This window comes from Protopterus annectens, chromosome 1.part0 (assembly GCF_019279795.1).
Source record: "Protopterus annectens isolate FY-2018-M chromosome 1.part0, PAN1.0, whole genome shotgun sequence".
Classification (NCBI taxonomy): domain Eukaryota; kingdom Metazoa; phylum Chordata; order Ceratodontiformes; family Protopteridae; genus Protopterus; species Protopterus annectens.
In genome coordinates, this window is record NC_056725.1 from 804544429 (window position 1) to 804571710 (window position 27282).

At 41.4% G+C, this 27282-nt stretch overlaps 1 protein-coding gene across 12 annotated transcripts in view; it reads right to left on the reverse strand.

Annotated features, from left to right (window-relative positions):
* Positions 1 to 27282, reverse strand: part of AFDN (afadin, adherens junction formation factor) — a 3286836-nt gene that overhangs the window by 2563265 nt on the left and 696289 nt on the right. For all 12 annotated transcript variants that reach the window (XM_044063225.1, XM_044063199.1, XM_044063191.1 and 9 more), the window contains exon 6: positions 16243 to 16400. In XM_044063225.1, the coding sequence (XP_043919160.1) occupies positions 16243 to 16400 (158 nt within the window). The remainder of the gene's footprint in view (positions 1 to 16242; positions 16401 to 27282) is intronic.

Below are 27282 nucleotides of genomic sequence, written 5' to 3' on the forward strand. Positions count from 1 at the left end.
TTTTAGATTAAGACAGTGATGTGTTCTGAAAGGAGAGCCAGTGGCAAATCTAGCAATATTATTATAGGATATTGCCAGTTTGTTGAGGTTGTTTTTAGAAAGATTAGTGTATATAGGTGAAGCATAGAGTAGAGTGGAGATTAACTGAGTTCTGGCTATAGCGGTCCTAGCTACTAGTAAGAAAGGGTTTGATTCTATAGAGGGATCCCAGTTTTTTGTTGACTGATTTTATTGTGCTGTTTATATGAGTATCAAAGCTGAGGTTGGTATCTATTGTTATTCCTAAGAGTTTAGTGGTTGGGTCGGGAGAAATGAGAGTACCATTATTAGATGTGTGTGAGAAATGTATAGGGGTGGACTTTCGGGTTGGTGTGAAGAGGAACAGTTTAGTTTTTTGGGGGTTTAGGAGGAGGCAGCGGTTTGAGAATCATTGTTCTACAGTATTGAATGCTTTCTGGTTAAGGGACTGTAGTTCAGTTTGACAAGTGGATGAACAGATTATAGTAGAGTCATCTGCATATTGAATAAAGGTGGTGTGTGGAATTGCTGATTGAAGGTTATCAATATAAATGGAAAATAGGAGTGGGCCTATTATGGAGCCCTGAGGAACACCAAGCGAAATGGGAAGGTGATTAGATAGTTTATTGTGCCAGAGTACAGCCTGCTGTCTGTTTTCTAGGTAAGATTTGAACCAATTTATGGCTAGGGGATTGAGTGAAAGGGATTTTAGTATATGTAAAAGGAGTTGGTGATTAACCATATCGAAAGCTTTAGATAAATCAATGAAGACTGCAGAGGAAAGAATATTTTTGTTACAGTTTTTGTTAATGCAGTCTGTGAAGGATAGCAGGGCAGTGGTGGTACTGTGGAAAGGTCTGAATCCATGCTGACAGTTGGCAAGTAAGTTGCTTTGGAGAAGGTGGTTAAGTAGTTGCTTATGGATGCACTTCTCCATTATTTTTGCAAGAGGAGATAGCAAAGCTATAGGACGAAAGTTAGGGAAGCCATTGGAGCTCCCACCTTTATATAGTGGGATGATATGAGAAATTTTGCAGATAGATGGGATAGTTCCTTCACTTATGGTTCGGTTGATCAGAATGGAAATGGGATGGGCAATGGCTTTAGCTCCTTTTTGCAGGTATTCTGCCGGGAGTTGGTCAGCTAAGGTGGTGGTAGGTTTTAATTTTTGGAGAAGGGAGCAACTAAAGGAAGTAGACACTGGTTATAACTGAAATGATGGGGATGGGTTTGTACAAGAAGTAGGCAGATTTGAGGTATCAGGAGACAGATGGCTAGCAAGAGTTTGGATGGCATCTGTGAAGAAAGAATTGAAGGCATTAGCAGTATGTGTGGGAATCTCGGGGTTAGAGCCTAGTGGGTTGGGAGTGACAGACTGACCTGGGTATAGAAGTTTGTTAATGCTAGTCCAAAACTTTTGTGGTTCCTTTTAGTAGGTTTGCTGTAATTAGAGGTAAAAGTTCTTTTTGTCTAACAGGATGGCTTTTTTTGTATTATTTCTAAGTTGCCAAAAGGTTTGGTGATCTGTATGATTCTTAGTATGCCATTTTGCCCAGGATTTGTTTCTGAGAAGGATTTTTTGCCTAGCAGCATTTGGCAGCCAAGGGGCTGGTTTAGCTTTATTTCTAACAGAGCGTGTTGGGGCGTGGTGGTCCAAGATGGCTAAGAATGTGGAATTGAAGTATTCTACTGTTTCACTGAGTGGGAGAGATTTTAGTGGTGACCAATTACATTGCTTGAGTTCTGTCTGGAAAAGTTCTGGGTTAAATTGCTTTTTGTTGAGTACTGTTCTGAAAGTGTTAGGGTAAGTTAGGTTTGTTTTAAGTCTGATAATATAAGTTAGTGAGTGGTCACTTAGGTCATCTGGGAGGGTTCCTACTTTGCAAGTTTGATGAGGACTATTAACTAGTATCCAGTCCAAGGTACTTTGTTGTTAGGTCTATTAGTTCTGGTAGGGGAGTTAATAGTTTGTGAGAAGCCATATAGGTTAATATGGGTGGTGGGGTGTGAATTACTACAGGACTTCCAGTCGATATTAAAGTCTCCTAGGACTACAGAAAGCCAGTTAAGGATATTTTCAAGGGTATTAATGTTATTTCATGGAGGAAGATATATACAGATAATATTTATGGCTTTACATGAGTTCACCTGAAATTTAGTGATAAGTATTTCAGCACTATTGTCTAAAGGTGGTCTACGATTTACAGTGCTAACTTGTAGCTCTGCTTTATAGAGGATTGCTACCCCTCCTCCCTTTTTGGCTGTGCGGTCTAGTCTAATGATACTGTAACCAGGTGGGGTGACTTCATTGTCTTTAACAGTAGGTTTTAGCCAAGTTTCAGATAAACATAGGATGTCAAATAGGTGGACATCTAGGAGGGCGTGTAGGTGAGCAATTTTATTGTTACTGCTGCCTATATGGAGATGTGCTATAGAGAGTGAGTTAGAAGGTTTGGTAGGGGCTAGGGTACTAGTGTTATTCGGGATGCAGTTTTCAGTGGTAAATGTATAGTTTGGGCCAGTGTTAGGATGAATGTCCCCATCTAATAAGGAGTGGAGATATATTATGTTTTTAGGGTGGAGAGGCTTACAATAGTCAAATAATTTTCTAATATTTAGATTGGAATACTTAATGTGTGCTAGTCTATGATATTTGGCTAGTAGGTAGCTGGGTTTGAATATGATGTTTAGGAAGTTGAGAGAGGTAGCTAATGGTGGTGTTGAAGTGTGTTTGGTGGGGAAGAGAAGGGTGGAGTATAGTGGTTGTTCATAGGAGGTTAGGAGATGGGCAGTTAGAGGAGGAAAGAGTGAGTCCAAGAGTAATAGTTGTAATTGGTGCGGGATGGATGATACAGACATTATATTGGATTGAGAAGTGGGAGAAGAATGGGAGGTATGGTTTTGTGAGCAGGTAAGAAGACATATCAATAGGTGGGGTGTTGTAACAAGGAGGGATGGGAGGAAGGTAGTAATAGGTGTGTTGTGATAAGGGGGGTTGGGAGTGGTAATAATGTGATCTGCTCGACTGGAGCAGATGTAATGGGGGTGTGACTTTAGAGGAATAAATGTAGGAGCACTGGGGGCGGGTGAGAATTGGGGACAGGGTAGGGGAGCGGAGTGAGCCCACAGGGCGAATGGAGCGGGTAGAGACAAGAGAGTAGACTGTCGAGGATGACAATCCGTGAACTATGAAAGTCTGCAGGTAAGTCTGAAAGTAAGAGATGTAGAAGAAAGTTAAGAGGCTAGCAAGAATAGACTTAGGATGTTAGATGAGTAGAATGTGATTTAAGATACCTTAGGACAAAAAAGAGATGGTAAAACTGAGTCAGAAGAAAACTGGGAACTAAGTTAGGGAGATATGGTAAAGAATAGGTGAAGAAATTAAAGGACAGAAAGCTTATATTAAGGCGATACCTAGTGGTCAGTCACTTTATTGCAGCAAATAAGTCACCTAAAGGGGATGTCAGGCTAAAGGAGAGGGGGGAGATAAATTGCTTTGAGATAAAGAGGGTGTAAACTGGAAGTAAGGGTTATTTAAAATGCTAAAAGGGGGGTTTCTGCTTGTTAACCTGACTGGAAAGCTTGCCTAACCTAGCAGTATCTTTAAATTATTGTTATTATTACAATTTTTCTAGTAGCTGTAACAACACATACTTTCACTGTCTTTTAACAAGGAAAAGTCTTTCGGGGAGCTGATAGGTTAATTCTTAACTCAGGACTATTTTCTTAGATGTCCAGCAGGGCACATTCAGGTGGTCTAGTGCAGGGACGTGCCGGAACACAAGGCTGGTACATGTAGAAAGATAGAAAAAGGTAGTGAGGTAAACAATACACGAGTTAGAGAGCACAAACAAAGAGTTTTCAGAGACACAGTTACATGCGTTACCTCAGCAGGAAATCACAATATTCTGTTTGTTTATAAAAACATATAATGATTCCAGTTTTTATCAGGTACTACTAGGAGATCACAATGTTCTATAAGTTTATCCCAAACATATTTATTCCAGTTCTTTTCGGGTACTACAGTAGTTCTAAAATGGAATATAGCAGGGTGGAGATAAACTAGGGGGAAGCTAGAAAACAGCAAAACGAGGTCGCTACCCTCTCAGCAGATGCTGTCGTATGGAAACTCTAGTCTTTTACCCATGAGTAGATAAGTATGGCGGGAATAGGCCATAAGGGGGGTCCAAAGGTTAGAGTATAGTCAGACAGGCTAGGAGAGGATATAAAAAGTACAGTTTTGTACCTACCATAAATGTAGATGTTCGAAGATCCACATTGCTGCAGTCCTTACACTTGGGTAGTCCGCTGTCCTCGGTCGGCCCGAATATCAAAGTATAAGGCTGACGTCGGTCAAGGCGCATTTGACTGACATCAGGACGTCAGGGTACAAATGCGCATGACCGACGTCATATCCTCAGTCTTTTCTTGCCCCAGATGTCAGAAGACCCTAAAAATAAAGGTCAAAACCAAAAGACAGCAAACAACCAACCAACCACCCTTGCCCTAACTATATGTACAATATATACAATATACACAATATGTACAACCCAACCCACACAACCACCTCTAACTGCAGAGGGGAAGGAGGGAGGGTAAATTGGACTGCAGCAATGTGGATCTTCGAACATCTACATTTATGGTAGGTACAAAACTGTACTATGTTCTTCATCTCGCATTGCTGCAGTCCTTACACTTGGGTAGAATCCCAAAGCAGAGGTAAGGGAGGATGGCTAACTACAAGGAAGCAGGAGCTGCCAACATGCCCTGCAAAACAGCAGTGGCAAAACCAGCCCTGGATTTAGAGTAAAGTGGCAGGTGATAATGCCTAGAGAAAGTATGCACTGAACTCCAAGTAGCTGCTTCCAAAATATCCTTGGTTGCCACTCCCCTCAAAAAAGCTGTTGAAGTGGCAGTAGCCCTAGTGGAATGAGGCCTAATCCCAGCTGGAACCTCCTTGCCATGATGGGAATAACAGAAAGCAATCCAAAACCCAATCCACTTAGAAATAGTTTGTTTTGACACAGGCTTGCCCTGAGAACTCAAAGCAAAAGAAACAAACAACTGCTGAGACTGCCTGAACCCTTTAGTTCTGTCCAAATAATAACGCAACTGCCTGTGTACATCTAAAGTGTGCAAAATCTTTTCCCCTTTATTTTGAGGATTTGCATAAAAAGTAGGCAAATGAATAGTTTGGTTTAAAGCCACACTAGAAACCACCTTAGGCATAAAGGAAGGATTAGTACGTAATGATACCCTATCCTTATGAAAAATCAAGAAAGGCTCAACCGCCATAAGGGCCTGCAATTCAGAAACCCTTCTCGCAGAGGTAATTGCCAACAAAAAAGCAGTCTTCCATGATAAATATTTCAACTCAGAAGTAGCTGCAGGCTCAAAACGTTGTAGAGTGAGTTTCTCCAACACAAAACTGAGATCCCAAGCAGGAGTAGGAGCTCTTCGTGGGGGTCTTATATTCTTTGCCCGTCTAAGAAATTGCTTGAACAAAGGATGAGAAAACAATGGTGGGACACAATCATAGTGAGCCGAAATTGCTGCAGCATGAACCTTAATAGAAGAGAAAGACAAACCTTTGTCTAGTAACTCAGTAAGATATTGAAGAGCCACACTCAAATTAGGCTCCGAAACATCAAAATCTTTTGCTGCACTCCAAAATAAAAATCTCTTCCATTTATCTGCGTACACTTTCCTTGTACTAGGCCTTCTAGCTTCCAAAATCACATTCAAAACTTGTTGTGGAAGTTGAGACCCTCTATGGTTCAAAACAGAATATGCCAGGCTGTTAGGTGAAGAGAGTGAAGTTTGACATTCAGCAAATGGCTGTCCTCCTGTGACAACAGGTGTGGAATCGAAGGCAAAGGCCATGGAGGCTTCCGTACTAGACTTCTCAGTAATGGGTACCAGTGCTGTCGAGGCCAATCTGGAGCTATTAAAATCATCCTTGGCTTGTCCTGTCTGACCTTCAGAAGTACCTTTGGGAGGAGAGGCAGAGGTGGAAAGGCATACACATGAAGATTGCTCCAATTGAAAGAAAGAGCATCCACTTTCCAAGTTGTGGGATGAAACCTTTTTGTGCAAAACTTTGGCAGCTGATGGTTTAGTGGAGAAGCGAACAGATCTATGTCTGGAGTTCCCCATGACACTGTCAATTTCTGAAATACATGAGGATCCAATTTCCACTCGTGGGGATCCATAATTGTCTGCTCAACACATCTGCTAAGGAGTTCTGTGCTCCTGGCAGAAACCTTGCCTGAAGAGTGAGCTGTAAACTGAGAGCAGTCTCCCACAAAATCATTGCTTGCCTGCATAGAGGATAAGAATCGTTCCCCTTGCTTGTTGATGTACCACATGACAGTTGTGTTGTCTGTTAGAATCAACACCTGCCCTGGAAGAAGTAAATCCTTGAAAGCTATTAATGCAAACTGGACTGCTAACATCTCCTTCAGGTTGATATGTAGATGTTGTAGTCTGGCAGGCCACTTGTCTTGTATCCACTTTCCATTTAGATGAGCTCCCCAAGCTTTGTCTGAGGCATCTGTCGTTAAAATCTGACTCGCCTCTGGCCGGGTCACAGAGAGTCCCTTGTTTAGGTGACATTCCTGAGCCCACCACAAAAATTCCTTTTGAATGACAGTGTCTAGATCCTGGCAGTGCTGTGTTCATACATTTTTGAGATACCATTGCAGCTTCCTCATATGCAGTTTGGCATTGGGAAGCACCAGAATACAAGATGCCATGAACCCTAAGGCTTGAAGGACTGTCCTTGCAGTCAGCCCGGACTGATGAGACAACTGATGGAAGTAAAGAGATAGACTCTTTTGTTTGTCCGGGGTTAAAAAGGCCATCTGGGATGCTGTATTCAGTCTCACACCCAGAAAGCACATGTCCTGAGAGGGTACTAGACTGGACTTTATTTCGTTCACAGAATACCCCAGGCATCTTAGCACTGCTATCACATATTCCAAATGATGAAGAAGCTCTTCCCTTCCCTGAGCCAGAATCAGGCAGTCGTCCAAATAAGGATAGATCTGTATTCCTTTTAGCCTGAAGAAAGCTATCACTGGAGCCAGAACTTTCGTGAATACTCTGGGCGCAGTAGATAAGCCAAAGGGCAATGCAGAGAACTGATAATGAGAAGTCCCAGCTCAAAAACGCAGATACTTCCTGCAACTTAGTCTGATAGGAACATGAAGGTAAGCCTCCTTGAGATCCAAAGTTACCATCCAATGATCTTTGCCCAGCAGAGGTAAAAGCTGCTGTAACATCAACATTTTGAACTTGGGAATGTCCAGATAAGTGTTGAGGGTAGATAAATCCAAAATTGGTCTCCACATGTTCCCCTTCTTTGGTACTAGGAACAGGCGAGAATAAAATCCTAGGCCCCTTTCTGGCACAGGGACCGGCTGTATGGCCCCTATTTGGAGTAACAGAGAAACTTGCTTGTGAGCCTCTATTCTTTGTTGTGGAGGAATGTCTGGCATGCCTTTGAAAGGAGGCAAGGTATGGAAATAAAACCTGTAACCGTGGTGTATGATATCCAATACCCAGCTGTCTTGGGTAATTAAACTCCAATTTTCTTTGAAAAGTGCCAACCTTCCTCCCAAAGGTGCTGCCAGACGAGAAGGCTCTGGCAGCTGAAAAGGTAGGTCATTGGGTCTGTTTACGAAAGGACTGACCCCTGCCCTCACCCGAAGACTGTGCAGGAGAACTCCCTGTTCTAGGCCTGAAAGAGCCCTGAGCTCTGCCCCTACCACGTCTAGATCTACCCCTAGACTGGGAATCATAAGAAGGATACGTCCACCCCTTAGTAGGCCAATTTCTACTAAACTTTGGAGGCTGGACCTGCAAAAAATCTTTAACAGTCTGCATAGACTTAGCCTTGTCTTCCATTTTCTTTAAAACTGCCTCAACAGGAGGACCAAACAACACGTCAGATTGTAAAGGAGCATCTAAAATCCTTGTTTTAACATGTTCAGACAAATTCTGATCCTTTAGCCAGGCGTGCCTGCGAAGAACTGACCCAGTGGCAGCCACCCTAGACGAGGCCTGTACAGCATCAAAACCACATTGCAAAGAATGCTTACCCACCTGTTCAGAAACATGCACTAAATCTTGCAACTCTTTACAATCAATACCTACTGCCAGAGCATCAACCTTAGACCTTAATTGTGAAAGGAGATAGTTCTGGTATTTCAACATGTGAAACTGGCAATTCAAAGCCCTCATAGCAAGAGTGTAAGAAGTATAAACTTTCTTTCCCCATCTATCCAAGGCCCTAGCCTCTTTGTCTGCAGGAACCGGATTCTTAACAACAGAAGCCTTAACACCCTTAGGCCCCTGACTAACAGTTTCTGGGTCAGCCCTAGGACTCTTAAAAAGATACTTATGAGCTTCAGGCACCCTGTAGTACCTATCCGGCTTAACAGGAGCAGGAGGCAAAGAATCAGGATTAAGAGAAGCCTCAGTAAAAACATCTTCTACTACATCCAAAACAGGAGGTATAGCCAAAGGCCTATGCTGGGGTAAAAACAAAAATTCCCTAAGCCTTTTCCTGGAATCAGAGAAGTCCTGACCTTCCCACTTAAAATGCTCCCTCATGGAATGAAGAGTTTCTGAAAAAGAAAAATCCTCAGGAGGAGAAGCAGAAGGAGTAGAATCATCCACATCAGAATCAGAATAAGGAGAGTACTCCTGCAAGTCTTCAGCCGAAGACTCAAACATCTGAAGCCTGTTCAAAATCCCCCAGCTCAGGCTCCAACCTAGGTCTCTTATCAGGAGGGGGCATAGAACCCCTAATTAAAGTAATCAAATCTTCTGCCATTTTAAGCATATGCTTCTTGGGCACAGTACCTGAAGAGCTAGGGGTAACACCAACTGAAGCCAAACCTGGCCTGCCCCTGGGAGAAGCCTTTGAAACAGAAGGAGAGGGCCTAGCCACCCTAGGAAGGGAGGGGAGTATAGTAACCTGAGAAGCCCCCTCAGCCTGACTTGCCTCCTGAGAGGCCACATCTTGCAATAATAAGGTCTCACCCTGGGAACACAACGAAACCTCCGGCGGAACCACCGGCTCCACCGACACCTCTAAAGAACCGGCGTCCGGTACAGACGGTTCTTCTAGCCTAGGCTTAACTGCCTTGTCCTTGCGCTTCTTCGAAGAAGCAGGCGTCGGAGCATCCGACGGCATTTTATAATTACACCGCTTCCCAAAGACTAACCTTGCACAATCCAACCTTCTCTTTATAGTGCGTTTATTAAATCTAGCACAAGAGCGACAGCCAACAACGTTGTGCTCAGGCCCTAAGCAAGGAATACACAAAGTATGATAATCTCTATGCGGTATCTGTTTCCCACAAGAAATGCAATTATTGACTTTTTCTGACATCCGGTAAATCACTGAGGCAAGAAAAAACTAAAATATTCCCCAACGGGGTACTTAGCCAACTTTGAACTCGGTCTGAAACTTCGAAATCGAAAAATCTCAGAACGCCAACCGGCACTTGCAATGCTGCTTCTGCATCGGACCATGCGGCAAAAAAGACTGAGGATATGACGTCGGTCATGCGCATTTGTACCCTGACGTCCTGATGTCAGTCAAATGCGCCTTGACCGACGTCAGCCTTATACTTTGATATTCGGGCCGACCGAGGACAGCGGACTACCCAAGTGTAAGGACTGCAGCAATGTGAGATGAAGAACATCCCCTTTCGCTAAGCCGGTTATGTAAGGCAGATATAATCTACTGGCGGCCTGTTCAATTGCCGAAGCTCAGCACAACCTGAGACATAAACATACAGAAATAAGCACCAGATAACTAGGGAGAGTTGTGCGGTGTAGCCCTGCTCAAGACACATTCAAATAAGTGACTCAAACATTTTACATTACAAAACCATGACGCAACTAAATTTGAGTGCAAGCAGTATATATAATCGCTGACCTGATAAATATGCAGTTAAACTCTGGGTAAAACCCCTTCATAATACAGACAAATAGCTACGATAATCAGAGCTGCATTGATAGGTACACTCTACTTAGTTTACCTATAAAGATAACACATCAACAAAACGTTTACAGGGTCGGAACACAACACTTTAAGGAACCTTGTCCAAAATAGATAAAATAAACAGGCAGAAATATTCAGATAGTATTGCAATAGTCTACGAGTAAGTCGCTATCAAGGTTTAAGCCTACACAAAAGAACGAGCACATATTCTGTTGAGCGGTTACAAAAGTACACTTTGTACTTCCTTTAGTATTATTTAAGCATAGGAAATGGAGACATACAGTCGCTGCAGTTGAGGTGTTATTTAGGTACTAAGCATTACTTTAGTGGTTAAATTAACACCGCACATTAAATAGGGCAATACCAAAAGTTATTTTCAGTTCCACGGCAATGGAATTGCTTGTTACAATGCATAATGACACCCTATCTTTGTGAAAGATTAGGTAAGGACGTTTAATGGAAAAGGCTTGCAACACAAGATACCCGTCTGGCCGAGGTAATTGCTACCAAGAACAGGGGGTTTTCCATAAGAGAGATTTCATATCACATGTAGCTGAGGGCTAAAAAGGGGGAAATATAATGATGGACAAGATGAAATTTAGATCCCAAGGGGGCATTGGATATTTGTATGGAGGCCTTAGCATAACAGTGCCTTTCAAAAAAAAGCTTTGCAAAGTCTATGTGACATGATAGGATGGTCATTTTTCTCCTATATGAAAATTAGAGACTGCAGCTAGTTGAACTTTAATCGAGGCTGCTGCTACTTCATCACTGAAGATCTCAGCCAAAAACTGTAGCACAGAATGAACCGTTGCTGTAAAAGGATATTTTTACAATCTGCTCATACAACAAATTTCTTCGTTTGCTTCTGTAAAGTTTCCGAGTAGATGTTTTATGGGATGATAAAATGATATGCTTGACTGGGGAGGAGAGGAATGGAAACCAGGCAATTAGAGGAACTGGAACAGCTAAGCTGTCAGTTTCAGGGTGTCTAGTTTAGGATGAACCATTCCCAACGGGTGTGTCATAAGGTCCGGAACTGGGTCCAGAATCCAGGGTTTGTCCCAGACATGAGGCTGAAAGAAAGGGAAACCAGATTTGATGAGGCCAGTAAGGGGCAATTAGGGTAATGGTGGTCTCCAACAAACTCACTTTCTGTAGGAGCTTTGGAATTAGAGGGATTGGAGAAAAGGCATAAAGTCATCCCAGGGGTCAAGAGTGAACAAGTGCATCCCTTGGTGACTCCATTGGAGGGATCAGGGCAAAGTACTTGCTGGATTTGGCATTGTTGGGTGATGCAAAAAGGTCGCAGTAAGGCTGGCCCCACTTGCGGAAGATCAATTCTGTTACTTTCTGAGTGAGAGACCACTTGTGCGGCCAAAGAATGGCTTTGCTCAGCTTGTCCGCAATGACTATGAATTTCCACAGAATGTGCGTTGCTATTAGAAAGCGGTTGGAGGCTATCGCCAAATGCCAGACCATAAGAGCTTCTCGACAAAGTGGGTATGATTTGGTTTCCCCTTGTTTGTTGATATACCAAACTAGACATGCCTTATTAAAAGCAAAGTTAGACTGTATAAGAACGGAGCATCAATAAGCTGCTCAAGCTAAGGCCATCATTTTACAAACTACTAATGCTAAGGATTATTCTTGTTCTTTCATTACTAGATTTTCAGTAGACCAACAAGGTATTTACAAAATTTTAAAGAACTGATGGATTTTTTATGGTCAAGAAGGACTTTTGGAGAAGGTGGGGGCAGAATCCCGACTGATTTTCAGGAGAGGGGCAACCATTAAAAATTTGTTCGAAAGGGAGGCCCAAAATGTACCCCAACATGGTGTTTTATGGACCAAAAAATGTGGGTTTTGTGCACAATGTAATTAAATTTTTAGCACAGACAAAATTAAAATCAACCATACTACCATTAGACCCCAAGGGAGATTCTCTTGTAATACACAAGGGGTTGTTTATGTTTCCCTTTGTACAAAATGCAAAGGTTTTTATATCGGGAAAACTAAGAGGAGATTAAAAGAGAATTTACGAACATGTAAGGGACCTCAAAAACCACAATTCCAACAGTGCTATATTTAATCACGTAGAAAGATATTCAAAACACGAGTTTAGCTTTTTGGTGGTTGCAAAGTCCCCCAAGTCCCTCGGGGTGGTCCACTGGAAGACTATCGTGAATCTAAACAGTTATGTTGGCAAGGGAGACTAGATGCTCTTACCTTCCCGGGTCTTAACGATAGTCTTAGCTTGAGCAGCTTATTGAAGCTGCGTTCTTATACAGTCTAACTTTACTTTTAAATAAGGCACTTTTTTCTAAAGTAAACATATTTACCTACAAAATGTTTAAAAAAACATTTAAAAATATTTACTGTGTTGGTTCCTGATATCTGAAATGTTTGTATGTTTGGGGATTCACTTTTAGATAGTTTTAAGTTTTTTTGTAAGTGCAACTTTAATTGATATGCATTTTTTAAGATGTGTTTTATCAGCTGATAGTGTCATGTGATGTTCTCTGAACGATATTTGTGTGTGTTTCATTTGAATCTTTAACTATTCTGAAGAAGTTATCTGATTTATGCTGACGAAAGGGCTAAATAAACTTTTTGGTTGAGTTTGTGAAAGTCGCCCCTGGTTTTGGCTTTCTGTGGGTTTTACTACTGTTCATCTCCAAACTCCTGTCTCTGCTTCATTTCCAACGTACAATCAATTCTTCTAGTCAACTCTCATGTGCTCCCTTCCTTCTCTCCAATAATTCCCATTGAAATTTTTAAAAATGTTTCACAAGTACAGTCCTTCTGTGGTCTTATGTACCAGAAGAACAAGAAGCAGAATTGCCTTCCATTTCACAGCTTACTTTTTGTTGGACAAACTTCCGTATTTCCTCCTTAACAAGTACTTCAAAAAATAATTTTGTCCCTACAGGGTAGAATACCTTGGAGACAGCTGGGTACATCAGTTTTAATCTCATACCGGAGTCTCGACATTCCCTGAATAGTGGAACAAATTTGCTCCTCTTCGGTCTGCTGCACAATAAGTAATTGTTCTCCACAAACATTCTGATTTCTCCCACATTTAGTACTTTGTCCTTCTGAGCTTTGTCAGAATCAACTTCTTCTGGTGGTAGGATTGCATCTTTACTATTAAAGATCCAGGTTGCTTTCTTATAGCTAGGTTTGAAGCATACACACGATGTGCCCTTTCAACTAACAACTCATGGTGTAGAATACCAGTCCAGTTGCTTATTTGTGCTTTCATAAAATTAATGCAGTCTGTTCCTTCCATCTTCTCTGGTACAGCTGGAAATCTCAAGTTTTCCCTATGTGCTCTGTCCTCTAATTCTACTATTTTTTGAAACATCTCCTCCTGAGCAGTCTCTTATTCAGCCAACCTTTTCTTCATTTCGACTTCTGATTTTTGCAGCCTTATCTCATCTGAGCATCTGTTTAAAGCTTCTTCCATTTTTTTCCAGTTTTTTGTTTGTGTTGATGTACTTCATCAGTGTTTTGTATATTTTAACCAGATTTGTATGCATGTGTTTTATATCTTTCTGTAGGTTATTGGAAGTCATGTCTTTAGGGTGCATTGCTTTTTGCTGAACAGCTACAGAACTTTCCCTAGTCAGTGTTTCTTCTTCACTTTTTGTAGCTGATTTTTTTCCAGGTCTTCTGTATTTCTTTATTCCTGGCATCCAGGCAGTGCACTTACTAGCCAGTTACTGAAATGTATCCATAACCACAAGTCTACTGGCCTTCTCTGCTGAGTTTCTTGTTTTCAGACTGGGAGAGCTAGAAACAAGCTGTTACTCAATGTGCGGCCATCTTGGAAGTACTTTTTAGGACTCTGTTTCAGCTATATCTTGTGGGACAGACAGGAGGGGTAAAGTTAGAACGGAATTTATCGGCCAGTAGGTTCACTACATTTCCAGCCTCAGTGTAGGCAACACTGTTCACAATCAGCTGTACAGTGCTTCTGAGATTACAAACATAACTAAAAAAAGGCCTTGTGATAGTCTTTGGCTGGGGTAGCTACTTTAGCCTCAAACTTGGCATTGGTGGATTTTATTAAGCTCCTGAGTTGTTTATTTCAATGATGAGGGTTCTATCATTCTGGGAATTAATATTCTTACATTTGGTCAAAATTCTGTTCCTTTTACTGTAGAGCTTGGTGACACTAGGGTTCCACCATGTGGGTTTGTTTCTGGGGTTTGTCCATGACATTGCTGTGTGTCCACTACCCTCCTAATCTCCTTGTGATATTGACCTCTTCATGAACAACTCTTACTCTACTTGCCTTTCATTACTTGGAGTGACACCTGTTCATCTTTTTCATAACTTGGCTTCCTTTACCATGTCCTCCCTTTTGTGGCTGCATCTCCCACTTCTCCCTTTACCTTACTCTGTTTTGCCCCATTTGCCTTTATACCCTTGACCTATGCCCACATCCTTCTGCCTTTCTCCCCCCACCACTTTATCTCATCTACCCCACCTACTGGCTTCTAAGTTCTTCTTCTTCCTCTCTAGTCACAGCCTGTCATTTCTAGTCACATTCTATACTTTCTCACCTGACCAACCAATCCATCTCTAGCTCTAATTCTCCAAGGAAGTTCCCCATTCTCCTACAAACCCCATACTATCTGTTATGCCAAACATCACTTAGCCAAAAAAATGACTCAGATCTTAAGCACCTCACAAAACTTTTCCCTCACTTTTCTGGTTTCGCCTGTGCCGTTCTTTTCATGTTGCCCAATTATGGAGCTCACGTTCCCTTAAATATTTAATCCTGCAGACCTACTTTTGCATGCTGTTAGACCTTTCTATTTCAAGTTTTAACTCTGAACTAAGTAAATGCCAGACACTTGACAAATGACAACTAAGTGGAAATAACAGGCAATTTACAAATTCATGGATCTTCAGGAGTCAAACAATTCACATTTAATTCTGTTCAGTCACCCAACAAATAACACAGAAGAAGTTATTTATTTAAAGTATTTATTTGCCTTAACCTAACCACAAAATTAAGAAAAAACAGGAAAAAGATTTAAGCAGAAGTATACAAGAACTACTTAGAAAACTCTGTAAGGACTAACAATAAATGACAAACATTATGCCTCATCTGTACAAATGTTATAAACCAAAAAATAAATGTGTGAAGTCTACGAATCTAAATCAGTTTACAAAAACTGCAAGACATCAGAGTCTGAACCATAAACCAAAAGCTATTAAAAACTACAAAACAAACAATTCCTAAAAGACATGTTTAATTCAGTAATGAAATAAAAAAGTTTATAAATATGCTCCAAACCATATTTTCAAACATTACAGACCAGTCATATGTCAGAATTATATCAGGAATGACATTTTCAGTCTACAAAAGTAACTCATAACAGCTATTCCAGGCAACTGCAAGCTACTAAGCAGCTCACCAATGTAAGAATACACTAATCACCAAATTTTTAAACAAAGTACAGATGAAATCACAAGTCAATGAATGGCTTTACGTAAATCTGCAAGCTGCCTTAAGTTTAGATCATCACTTCCACTAAGTCACTTTTTAGCAAAACACAAACCTATAAGCCCCTTCTATGGAACAAACCTGCAAATTTTATAATTTGCCCCGAAGTTGTACAACCTTAATGGATTCAGGCTTTCCTCCGCATGAAGTAAGACTGCTCCCAGCAAGGATGGTGGAGGGCCTGCAGGCAGATTACATACGTTTACAGGTTTGAGCCCATTCGCTAGAACAAGCTTATAAGATTACGGTTTAGTGAAAACACTTATGCCATAAACCTTCAGTGTTTTCACGTTAACCAATATCAGGTATGCAACAAAAAAATCTCTATATACTCCTTGTATTATTCTGTTGCATATGCTAATTAAAACAAACCAATATAAATTAGTAGTATTCAGACCATTACTCAGTAACTCAATGTAGGAATCTCTCAAGTGTGGCCCTACTTGAATTATACAGACAAGCATTAGCTGAAGAGTGATAGTCCTCCACTTGTAACAGTATGATGTTACTGAATGCAAATGCCTATAAAACCATGTGTAACACCGAGGATACCACTCCCATCCTCACTCAAGCCTACCATAATCTTTGACATAAAGCCATAACAGATAAGGAAATTAAATGAATACAATGTGCAAATGCAGTGCTTCAAGATGTTTGGCTAAAACACACACAATGGAGAACTTACCCGAGCTATACAGTAGTCCTTTGGGTTTTCCCTTTCCAATCCATACTTCTCTAAGGCTTCAATAACAGCAAAGTCAACTGTGTCTGTTGTAGATAAGAGGATTGTCTTGTAGGGTATATTTGGTTTTAAACTGTCCGCATAAATCCTTAGTGTTCCACCTTAACCAAAACAAAAAATGTATAAATATTAGCCACATGCCAAGTGCAATAATGATGTCTGAGTTCATAAGTTGAAGTTAAGAACAATAAAATAAAAAGTTTCAAAATACTGAATCCAGAGTACACCCATGTCAGTAAATCTTTAACAAGGACTTGTAAAACAACACCAATCTGCTGAAAAACTAGCAGCTGGTTGTACGTGTGTACTTTGTATCATTCTGCACCTAGGTTTTACTGATGTTATTCACTATACTTTACATAGCGGGAAAAACAGTAATCATAAGCAGACAGCCACATACATTTTCCATAGCCCAAGCAGCTTTTACTGTGACTAAATCAATATGCACAACACTATAGTTTATGTTCCGATCCTCAGAACTGACTCGGCCGCTACCATAGGTCGTGGTAAACAAAAAAACTCTCGAGCTTATCTCTTACTCGCAATACACCTACCCCAGTCACCTCAAATCGATTTTGCTGATACACCAAAAAAAAAGATAGTTAAACAGCAAAGATAATCTGCTAGTCATCTCTTTCATTAGAAGTTCAAAGGTATGGGGGTTGGAGGGAGGGGAGTTGAGGAAGACTAAAAATGGACAACACTGATGGAACATTATGGCGAGTACATAACTTCATCTGATGTTGTCAATTTTCATTCTATCCTCAACCCTGTGGGACAGAGCTCACAGCTACCTTAGACCCTGACTCAAGGAAGTATATTCCTAAACACCACTGAACCGAATTATGATCTTTCCCTGGAGACCAGATCCAATTTATAATGAGTTATGAAAGTATGAGTAGTAGCCCAGACTGCTGCTTCACAAATATCATCCATGGAGGATTGAGTCTGGAAGACGGCTGAAGTTGCTGCAACTCTAGTTGAATGTGCTTTCAGAGGTTTCTATACAGCAATCCCCAACTTGTTGTAGATGAAAGAAATGCAATCTGTTAACCAACTAGCCAATGTCACTTTGCTTACAGGTTTTCCTAGTTTTGTATTTGAGTGAGAGAAAAATAACTGGTCAAATTTTCTAATATTATTTCTTCCGTGAAGATAAAATTGTAATTGTCTATGAACATCTAAAAACTGTAAGCAATACCCATCTCTATTAGTAAATATATGGAAGAAAACTGGTAGGTTAATAGTTTGATTAATATTGACTTCTAAAACCACCTTTGGTAGAAAAGAGGGATTGTTTTTTTAATTCAGCATTATCTTTGTGAAAAATCAAATAAAGAGGTTTACAAGATAAAGCCTGAATTTCTGAAATCCTTCTTGCAGAAGTTATGGCTACTAAGAAAATAGTTTTCCAGGACCGAACCTTAAGAACACAATCTGCTGCTGGTTCGAAAGGAGGTTGCATGATTGCTTGCAACACCAAGTTCAGGTCCCAAGGATGGGTTGAATCTTTATAAGGAGGCTTCAACAGAAGAATACCTCGCAAAAAAGCTTTATAAAGTTTATGAGAAGCAAGTGAGGAATCTTCAAATCCAATATGAAAATGGAATATAGCTACTAATTGAACATTAAGTCAAAGACACTTCATTGAATAGTGAGGCTAAAGATTCGAGAATCTTATGAACAGGTACTGAAAAAGGGGTCAACGTTATTTTGACGTGACCAAAAGGCAAACATTTTCCATTTTCTGTTGCAAAGTTTCTGGGCAGATGGCTTGTGAGAGGCCAAAAGTGAGCGTTGGACAGGTGAAGAGAACACAGAGTGGCTACTAACAGAACTGGAGAAACCAAGCTGTCAGCTTCAGGTTCAAGATTTCTGGGTGGATCATGCTTGTTGGATGGGGCAGGAGATCTGAAACTGGGTCCAGAATCCAAGGATGGTAAATCAGATGAGGCCAAAGGAAGGGGAACCAAATCTGTCAAAGCCAATAAAGTGCAATGAGAATCATCTTGCTCTTCAATCTGACTGCTTTCAGTAGGAACTTGGGAATTAGAGGAAAGACATAGAAGACCGGAGGACCAATTATGGACAAGAGCATCCCTCGGTGATTCCCCCTGGAGGAGGATTAGGGCAAAGTAGTTGCTGCACTTGTTTAGGTGAGAGGTGAAAAGATCACAGCCAGGCTGGCCTCATTGATGGAATATCCTCTTAGTCACATTTGGATTGAGGGATCACTCGTGAAGCAGGAGAATGCATCTTCTCAGTTTGCCTGCTTTCACACTTGACTTCCCCAGAACATGCATTGCTATGAGAAAACAGTTGGATGAGATCACCCACTGCCACACTCAGAGCCTTCTTGACACAAGGGATAAAACCTGGTTTTTCCTTGCTTGTTGATGTATCAAACTACTGATATGTTGCTCGTCTGAATCACAATTGTCCCTGAAGGGAAAGCATCCTGGAAGGCCTGCAACACTAAAAGCACTGCTCTCATCTCCAAAACATTAATATGCAAGTTGGCCTCTATGGGGGACCAACTACTTTGGACAGTTTTCCCCAGATAATGCCCTTCAACCCTACCTACGAAGCGTCTGTGGTCACTGTGGCCTTGGGTTGAGAGGGGATGAAAGGACAGCCTTTTAAAATTTGGTCCGATTGAATCCACCATTTGAACTCTCTCTCTCTTGTAAATGTTAGTGACTGCAATCAAAGTTGACATTGGTTGGTATAGTACTGACCATTGTGTTGCACGCAGCCACTGTAAAATTCTCATATGAAATCTGGCTAAGGAGACTAGAGTTACAGCTGCCGTCATGGACCCTGGTGCCTGTAGAATTGTGTGTGCAGATACTTTTTTGCTGCATATTATTTTCATGACTTGTAACCTGATTTTCTATGGTCAGTGGTGGAAGAGAGGCTATTGTCATCTTTGTATTCAGGATGGCTCATATGAACTCCAAGGTCCGAGTTAGTTCGAGGTGAGATTTGTCATAGTATAAGGTTATCCCCCCAGGTAGGAACATGTCTGGAGAACCTGCTCTTTTGCCACAAACAACTGATGCCTGGTCAGAACAGTTATGAGCCAGTCATTTAAAAGTACGGAAACACCCAGAATCCCAGCAGTCTCAAGTAAGATGCTACTGCCTTGCACTTGGTGAACACCCTGGGGGCTGTGGTGAGACCAATGGGCAGAACTCTGAATTGACAGTGACTGGCTCCCAGCCAGAAAATGAGAAGCCTTCAGGATCGCCTATTCATCTTTGTGACAGTACGCATCCTGAAGGTCTATTGAGGACAACGTCATCCTGTTCTAAAAATGGAAGAATGGCCTAAAATGTGACCATCTGGAACTTTGTTGAACCGACTTGTTAAAAACACTGATCCAAAATTGGTCTCCAGTCCTCTGTCTTTTTGGCACTGGAAAGAATCTTGAGTAAGTTACAGATATTTCTCTGGTCTGGTGGGACTTCTTGGAGGACTCATTTTTTTTTCTAGCAGTTCTTGAATCTGTAGTACTGCTTGTTCCCTCTGATCAGGTGGGACATCTGGGATTCTTTTCAAATGGGGATGGAATAGAAAATAGTATAATACAACCTCTGGAAATGATCCTCTGCACCCAGGTATGTGATGTTCTTTCTAGCCAGGCTCTCTTGTACAGGGATAGTCTACCCCCGACTGCCTCCAGAGGAAGACAATCGAGCCTCCTTTCAGGAGTGCTGAAAGGGTTTGCCAAAGAATGACTCTCTGTACCCTTGGTTTTGCAGAACTCCTCTGCAGCGAGGGTGGTGTCTACCACTGAAGTCCCCCCCCCCCTGCCCCTGGGGGAACCACTTCCATGTGTTGTGAAAAGACCCTTGGGCCTTTTTGAATCACATCTTCCCACTTCGCTGATTCCTTGAAAAGGATTATGGAGGAGTGGAAAAACGTACAACCATGGCAGACAGGGTCTTTCCATCTTTCCAACACCTGGACAAAGTTTCTTTAACTTAGAGCCAAACAAGGACATGCAATCAGAGAGAGCACTGATGAATGAAGACGAAGGGCACCACAAAAATCACATAAGCACATCCAGGCATGTCTACTGATGGCAATGTCTGAAATCACTGCTCTTGTCATCTCTTTGGCTGCATGAGAAATGAGTTTCATGGACGAGTTGGATATGGACTGTATGGTAGCTGAGAGGCAACAAATTCCTGAACCTCTTCAGAAATGGATCCTGAAAGAGTATCTGAAGGCTCTTTAATCAGATCCCTCTGCAGTCTGGCCAAGTGTGTCAAGAAATTCAAGGACCGTAACGCAAAGGTTGTTGAAGCATAAACTGATTTCCCAAACCTATCCATTGACCAAGACTCCTTTTTGGGGTGGTGGATAGAGGGACTTTCCTCAGCTAGTTCCTTTTTTGTTGTTGCCACTACAACCATGGCATTAACAGGGCAAACATTTTCACCAGAATTGTTTATCCTCCAGTGCTGTGATAATTTTGTCAGGTCTCTAGGGAATGGATTCAATGGTGTCAGGGCCCTTCCATGCCTACTGTGAGATCAACTCAATGAGTCATCAGTGGACAGTTATCCAGGAGGTAGATGGGTGGGTACACAGACTGCTCATACAAAGACTGCTGGACTTCTAATCACTTCTCTGCTTTAAGATTTCCAGGATGTCTCCAAAGGAGACATCAGGAGGTGATCTTGGGGATCCTTTGCCATCAGATAAGTCAGTGTCTTCTGTGATGGATTCCTACTGGGAATCCAAGTGCTTTCTCTTTGCACTTCTTGGGGACCTCCTCAGTGGGATGATCTGGGGAAGTATCAGAAGAGGAGGGCATTCCCTTTTGGGACTCCTGAGGTTTTGGTACTTGCTGTTCCTTGTGGAGGAAGTGGTTGAGACTCTGAACACAGGCATGACAGGGATGTGTGTTCCGAGTAGGAAGGGGCTAACAGACTAACTGCTACAGTCATAGCTCTCTCCATAGCCTCGAAAGTTGATCCACCCAGATTCAAAATGGTGGGCATCAGATCTGAAGCCACCTCCCGTTCTGAAGAGATTCCTCATGAAGCAGAAACTGGAGCCAAGCTGATACGTGCCAAAGCTCAGAGGTGTAGAGAAGGCTTGAAAAATATATGAGTTGACTCTAGCCCCTCAGAACCAACAGGACAGATATGGCCCCAAGAGGTCTCTGGTTCTCACTGAATCAAACAGCGTAGAGCAATCATTGGTTCCAAAGATCAGGATATCTTCGGATCCGACACAGACAGCATCAGGTAGCTCAGAACAACAGTTTCTAAGCCTCCAAGTGAAGTTAGAGGAGGAAGTAAAGGAGTAACAGCTGAAGAACGGATTCCTTGAACTGTTGGGGTAGGAACCGAGGTGGATCCTGTCATACCTTGCACCCAAAGGACTTTTCCCACCAGCCTCTCCACATCTTCTGTTAGACTTTTAGAGGAACTGGCTGACATCCTAGTTGGTGATTTAGGCATCTCCAAAAATGGTGATGAAGTCTCTCTGGAAAAGGATCAATGGAGGGTGGTTGAGGGAGTTGTTCCCGGAAGAATTTTCATCAAATCCTGTAATTGCAATGTCAGGTCAGAGGATCTCGGCCCTGAAACACTCTTTTTTCTTGTATCTTCTGAGCCAAAAGGGGCAGTTCTGTTGGACTACATTCTGTTCTCGGGGAAAATAGATCAGTCAGAGCAGAGGTTTTTGACTTTTTTTGAAGTCTGTTCTAATGGAGAGGCTGGAACTCACGATTTAGATTTTTTAGCTGTCAGAACCAAAGGAGACGTCAGAACTGAAGCACTTTTCTTAGCCTTCCCTGAAAGCCTAGAGAAGGAAGAGGAGGAAGGGCTAGGAAGGTCTTTTCAGAAGTTCCAGATATAGCTTCACCAAAAGAAGATGGAATTAAGCCTTACAAGATCAATTTATTTTTTTATCTCAACAAGAGCTCTGTGACTAAAGGAATGGCAGATGGAACAGCCCCTCTTGAAGATGAAGAGGTCCCAAACAATACACACAAACAGTGCAAGTCAGAGTAGAGGAGTTTATGACCACATTTCTTATTGTTTAAACCCAGCCAAGCCTCTCTTTCTCTGCCAGTCTTACACATAGACAAGCACTCGGGCACCAACAGGAAGATGCAACAGTAAAGGGGAAAAGGAAGAGGAATCTAAAACCTTTTTTTGTTGTTTTTAAAGATTAAAAGGAAACAGAGGAGGAGTTATCAACAATGATAATTATCAGGCTACACCAACTTGCAAAGAAAGAGAATACTAGCAATATTATTCAAAGAGTACCTAATGTATAAAAACTGTAAAGAGGTTATAAAACAGAAAAGGGATAGGGACTTAGTTCAAAACAAAAGTCGTTAGAGAAGGGATAAAGAAGAAAGATTTGAACAGATTTTCTTAAAAGTTTTAAGGGAAATAGCAAAAATTTTACAACTTAACTGCTCAAGAGCACTGGAAACCACTTCTAACTCACAAGCGGAAAATGAGATCTGAGGTAATTGGGATACATGCATTGTGGGTAAGTGATAAGCTTGAGAGGTTTTTGATTACCATGGACTACGGTAGCAGCTGAGTCGGTTCTGAGGATCGGAACCGAACCCAGAGGTTGAGGATAGAATGAAAATCGACTTCAGATGTAACCATTACAGAACATTTCAACCACAAAAGGCCACTCGGACATCTATCATTGCAATCCACCAATATCATTTAAAATACATAATCTCTGCAGAACTAAAAGTTATCTAATTAACTACACATTAAAGAGATCTATAACTAATGCAGAGGTTGCTGCTGGCAAGCAACTTCACATTTCAGTGTTTCATGTACAAATTCAGTGCCTGCTGCCATTGAAGAATAAATTGCCCATGTTACATTACAAAAAAAAATGATAAGGGGTAATATTGCAATAGGGAATGGCTGTCAAACCAGCAACCGCTTCATAATTACTACGCATCTTATCCAAAGGCGGATACACACACACACACACACACACACACACACACACACACACACACACACACACACACACACACACACACACACACACACACACAAAAAAGAGTGCAGCATCCCCATCCACCTTTCAAGGGCACTACAATATCGGGACTACATGGTGCTACCTGTTGTGCTACTAACACTGCTTTCAGACTTTATAGTACAAACACTGATGGCCATTTGCTAAACACATTCACTTAGCATGAGCAACAGTAAATTTCTCTTTTGTTGAAACTCAGTCTTTGAAAATGCAGAGAAACTAAAAGGTCCTTGAAAATGCACCTGCTGACACAGTTTGGTACCTGCCATCCCTAACTGGCCATTTTGCACAGATGCACATGCAGGCAGAAGTGCACAGGCAGGCAGACATTTGCATGTACTCAGGCAGGCGGAGGCACATACACAGGCAGGCAGACACAAACAAACCAACCTGTTCGTATTCTCCTCCATAGAAATTCCATCAGGAATAACCCCTTCTTGTTCGTAATAAAAATACATGACACTTGCCTCCCCTCCATAAAAATTCTGCTCACGCCAGTGTGTGTGTGTGTGTGTGTGTGTGTGTGTGTGTGTGTGTGTGTGTGTGTGTGTGTGTGGCATACCAAAGATGCATATACAGATGTTACTAAGGACACAATGTCCTTAAAAAAAAAAAAATGAAACCCACACAGAGTGCATTCTTATAGAAGAAATGCAAGCTTTGTTTCAGCTCCCAATCAGTGGACTCCCCCGAAGCAAGCAGGTCCCTAGGCAACTGCCTAGGTCACTAGTGCTGGATCCAGCTCAGACAGCATATAAAATACTGCATGACAACTACAATACAGCGGAAGGAGATTGGCAATCTGGGTAGACAAGATTGGAAAGAATTTACAAAGGAAAGCTGGGAGGATATCGGTTTGGCTCTGAAGTAATGAAAAGTTCTGAAGGTTTAGGATTTTTGCGAGAAATGTTCTCACAAGATATTTTATACGCCAAGCAGATTTCAGATGATTTTTCCACAGGTGAATAGCAAATACTGTAGGTTTGAGGGGAAGAAGGGAGGTAACTGGGAACATTTGAGAGTGGAACAAGTTTAGAAATTCCCTACAGAGTACTCTGTCAGAAATATTGAGGAAGCAAATGACAGTAACTAAGGAAAATCATTGCTTCAAGCTGAGATACAAGATCTGAAGTGCCTAGACATAGTAGTCTTGCAAAGTTTAAAGTGATTTGTTCATGTTAGTGGGTGCAACACTGCAACTAATGAATGAAGTGCCACAATGCATTTGCATAGTACTCCTTCACATTTATTTGAGCCCATTTTTAATAAAAAGTTTTGTATACTTAACCATGGTCTGAATAAATTTAGTATATCCCTCATGTCACCTTAGGAATTTTGAGACCGCCATCCACAGACTTTAAAGGGCTTGTCTGTGCACATGCTCACCATTGCACACATTAAACAGTCTGTGGATGCACTTAACACTTTCCAACCTTGATAATCAGGTTAACGTTTACTTTAAGTTCAGTGACATCATCATAGGTAAAGTGGCATTTTCAAAATTTTTTTTACTTGCAAATCACTGGCCAAAAATCTACAACAATCATTGTGTGAAAATGCTACTCAGCACTTTGGCACTACATGATGTACTGCAAAGGTAATAAAATACATATGACCAATATATTTTAAAGCTATTAGCTGCCAAAAAAGCAGTTACTAGAAATTGGAAATCCAAACTGAAACCATCTGTAATGAAGTACAACTGGGAACTTTAGAAAAGGGAAGATGCAGATAAGTGGAGTTAGTAGGTACAATACATGCAGAATGATGTTCAATAGGAAGAGTTATGTTTAAGGAAAGGCAGGAATTAGGAAATTTAAGTAATGTTGGAGTGAATTAAATTTGTTAAATAGAAAGAAAATAAATAAGGGTATTAAAAAAAAAAAAAAAAAAAAACATTTTTATAGGGCAGTTCTTCTAAAGGAGCCCATGTTAAGTAGATGTGCAGCTAAACCTAGTCTCCATAAAAAAATTACACTGGAGACACATTTCTGAAACCTGCACTAAAGACTGTAGCCTTTTCTAGCTAACTTTCTGGTGGGCTTATTAATGACAGAAAACACAGTTAACTATATTTAAACAAAGAAGCCAGGTTGATGTGTCTACTTGGGAGCTGACTTTCTCTTTCTCTTCCAACTCAGAACAAGAAAAACAGCTTACATGTTTTACAGAATCGTTAAACTTCACATGCTAAAACTGGAAATACCAGTGCACAGCCCAAATGTAAAGAAAATACTTTCATCTGTTTTGAACATGAGACCAGCAGCCAAACACACAAGAGTATGGGGTACAGAAATTCTTCTGCAAGAGGTAATTGTAATCAGAAAGCTAGCCTTTTCAAAGGAATGTAAGGCCTGAATAAAAGGCAGGCTCAACAGAGGAAAACAGTCTGTCAAGTTGAGGACCTGACAAGGAGCTTGACTTCTGAAGCAATATGCATAACATGACCCCTACCTCGACCCTTTAACTACTCTCAAAAGTAACCGCTTGGTCATCATATCATATTGCTTAACTAGTTGAGCATTTCTTATTTAGGTAAAAATGTACCTGCCACCAGGTCACAAAGACTTCAACAAAGGTCAAGGCATCCTCTTTCCAGTTAAGTAACTTGGACCCAGATGAAAAACACAGCTGGTACAAATAAGCCCTGGATTTTGGTCAGCCTGTAAAAACAGAGTTTACTAGGGCAAATGGAATACTGCCTCCTCTTATTGCAAATCAAGTGGAAAGAACATTTTCAGGCGGTTGGTAAGGTAAAAAGAAGCCTTCCAGGGTATCAACAAAAACCACAGATATGCAAGTAATAGCTACATCAGCTCGAGAGCACCATATGCAATAAGCACACCACCCGACTACATCTTTCTCATAAAGTCTCTTGCATTTTTTAGTCCATCCTTAATGGAAGATACGGGGGGGGTATTGGCATGCATCTCTCACCAGTATATAATTCTACCTGAAAGATCACAGTTACCCAGTAAATTTAAAGTTGTTGTTGTTCGTCTTTCGGCTTTTAGGTTAGGGGTCGCCACAGCAGAACTCCGGTCGAGTTGCCAGCCCGACGTCCAACCTTCAATGAAGGTACGCCCATTCAATGCATGCCTTTCGAATGCCCACTAGACTGCGGGGAGGACATGCAGACTCCACATAGAAGGCACTCCCAACCCAAGCCGAGAATCGAACGGGAGAACCTCTTGCTGTGAGGCAACAACGCTACCGCTGCACCACCGCGGCTAGATACGCAGTAAATTTAAAGTAAACAGCAAAATATACACAAAAGAAAACGGGGGGAAAAAAAGAAAGCAAAAAGTCTCCTGGCAGTCTCTGGTAATGTCCAGGACTTTGAGATATGTTCCAATTGCTGAGCATCCATATGCAACAACACAATGAAAGAAATCACTGTAGCTTTCAAAGACGAGTATACTAGAATGCCAACATACTAGGGAGCTTCATGCATTATGCTTGAAATTAATTATGTGGCTGTTACCTATTAGTTAGTACTTGTATGAGTCTCCTGTTGCCTGACAACTCATACATCCAAGTGTTTCTCAGACAAGGAAGACGATAGCCCTTCAAACAGGGCAGCCTCTGCAGACAGGTGATACAGGCCAAAGACTTAACGAGTGCATCTGTAACATCAAGTCACATAAAAGTAAGTGCTGAGGCAAAGTAAAGAGAGAAGCAACAACCTTCAGTAATAAGTTTCAAGGATTTAATAACCCACTGCTCCTTCCCTTGCCCCTTCCAAATTAAGAACTGCATTACTACTAGGACAGAAAAAGAAAGACAAGCACATATTAAAGTAAAATGTCATGCGCCACATGGGATCTGCAGAAAGTATCAACACAAGGAAGAAACTTTGTATGTCAGTCACAAGCACAGGGACCTGCATTATACTGGGCTGTAAACCCCAATGGCTAGTACCCAAACACTATGCACCATAAACTT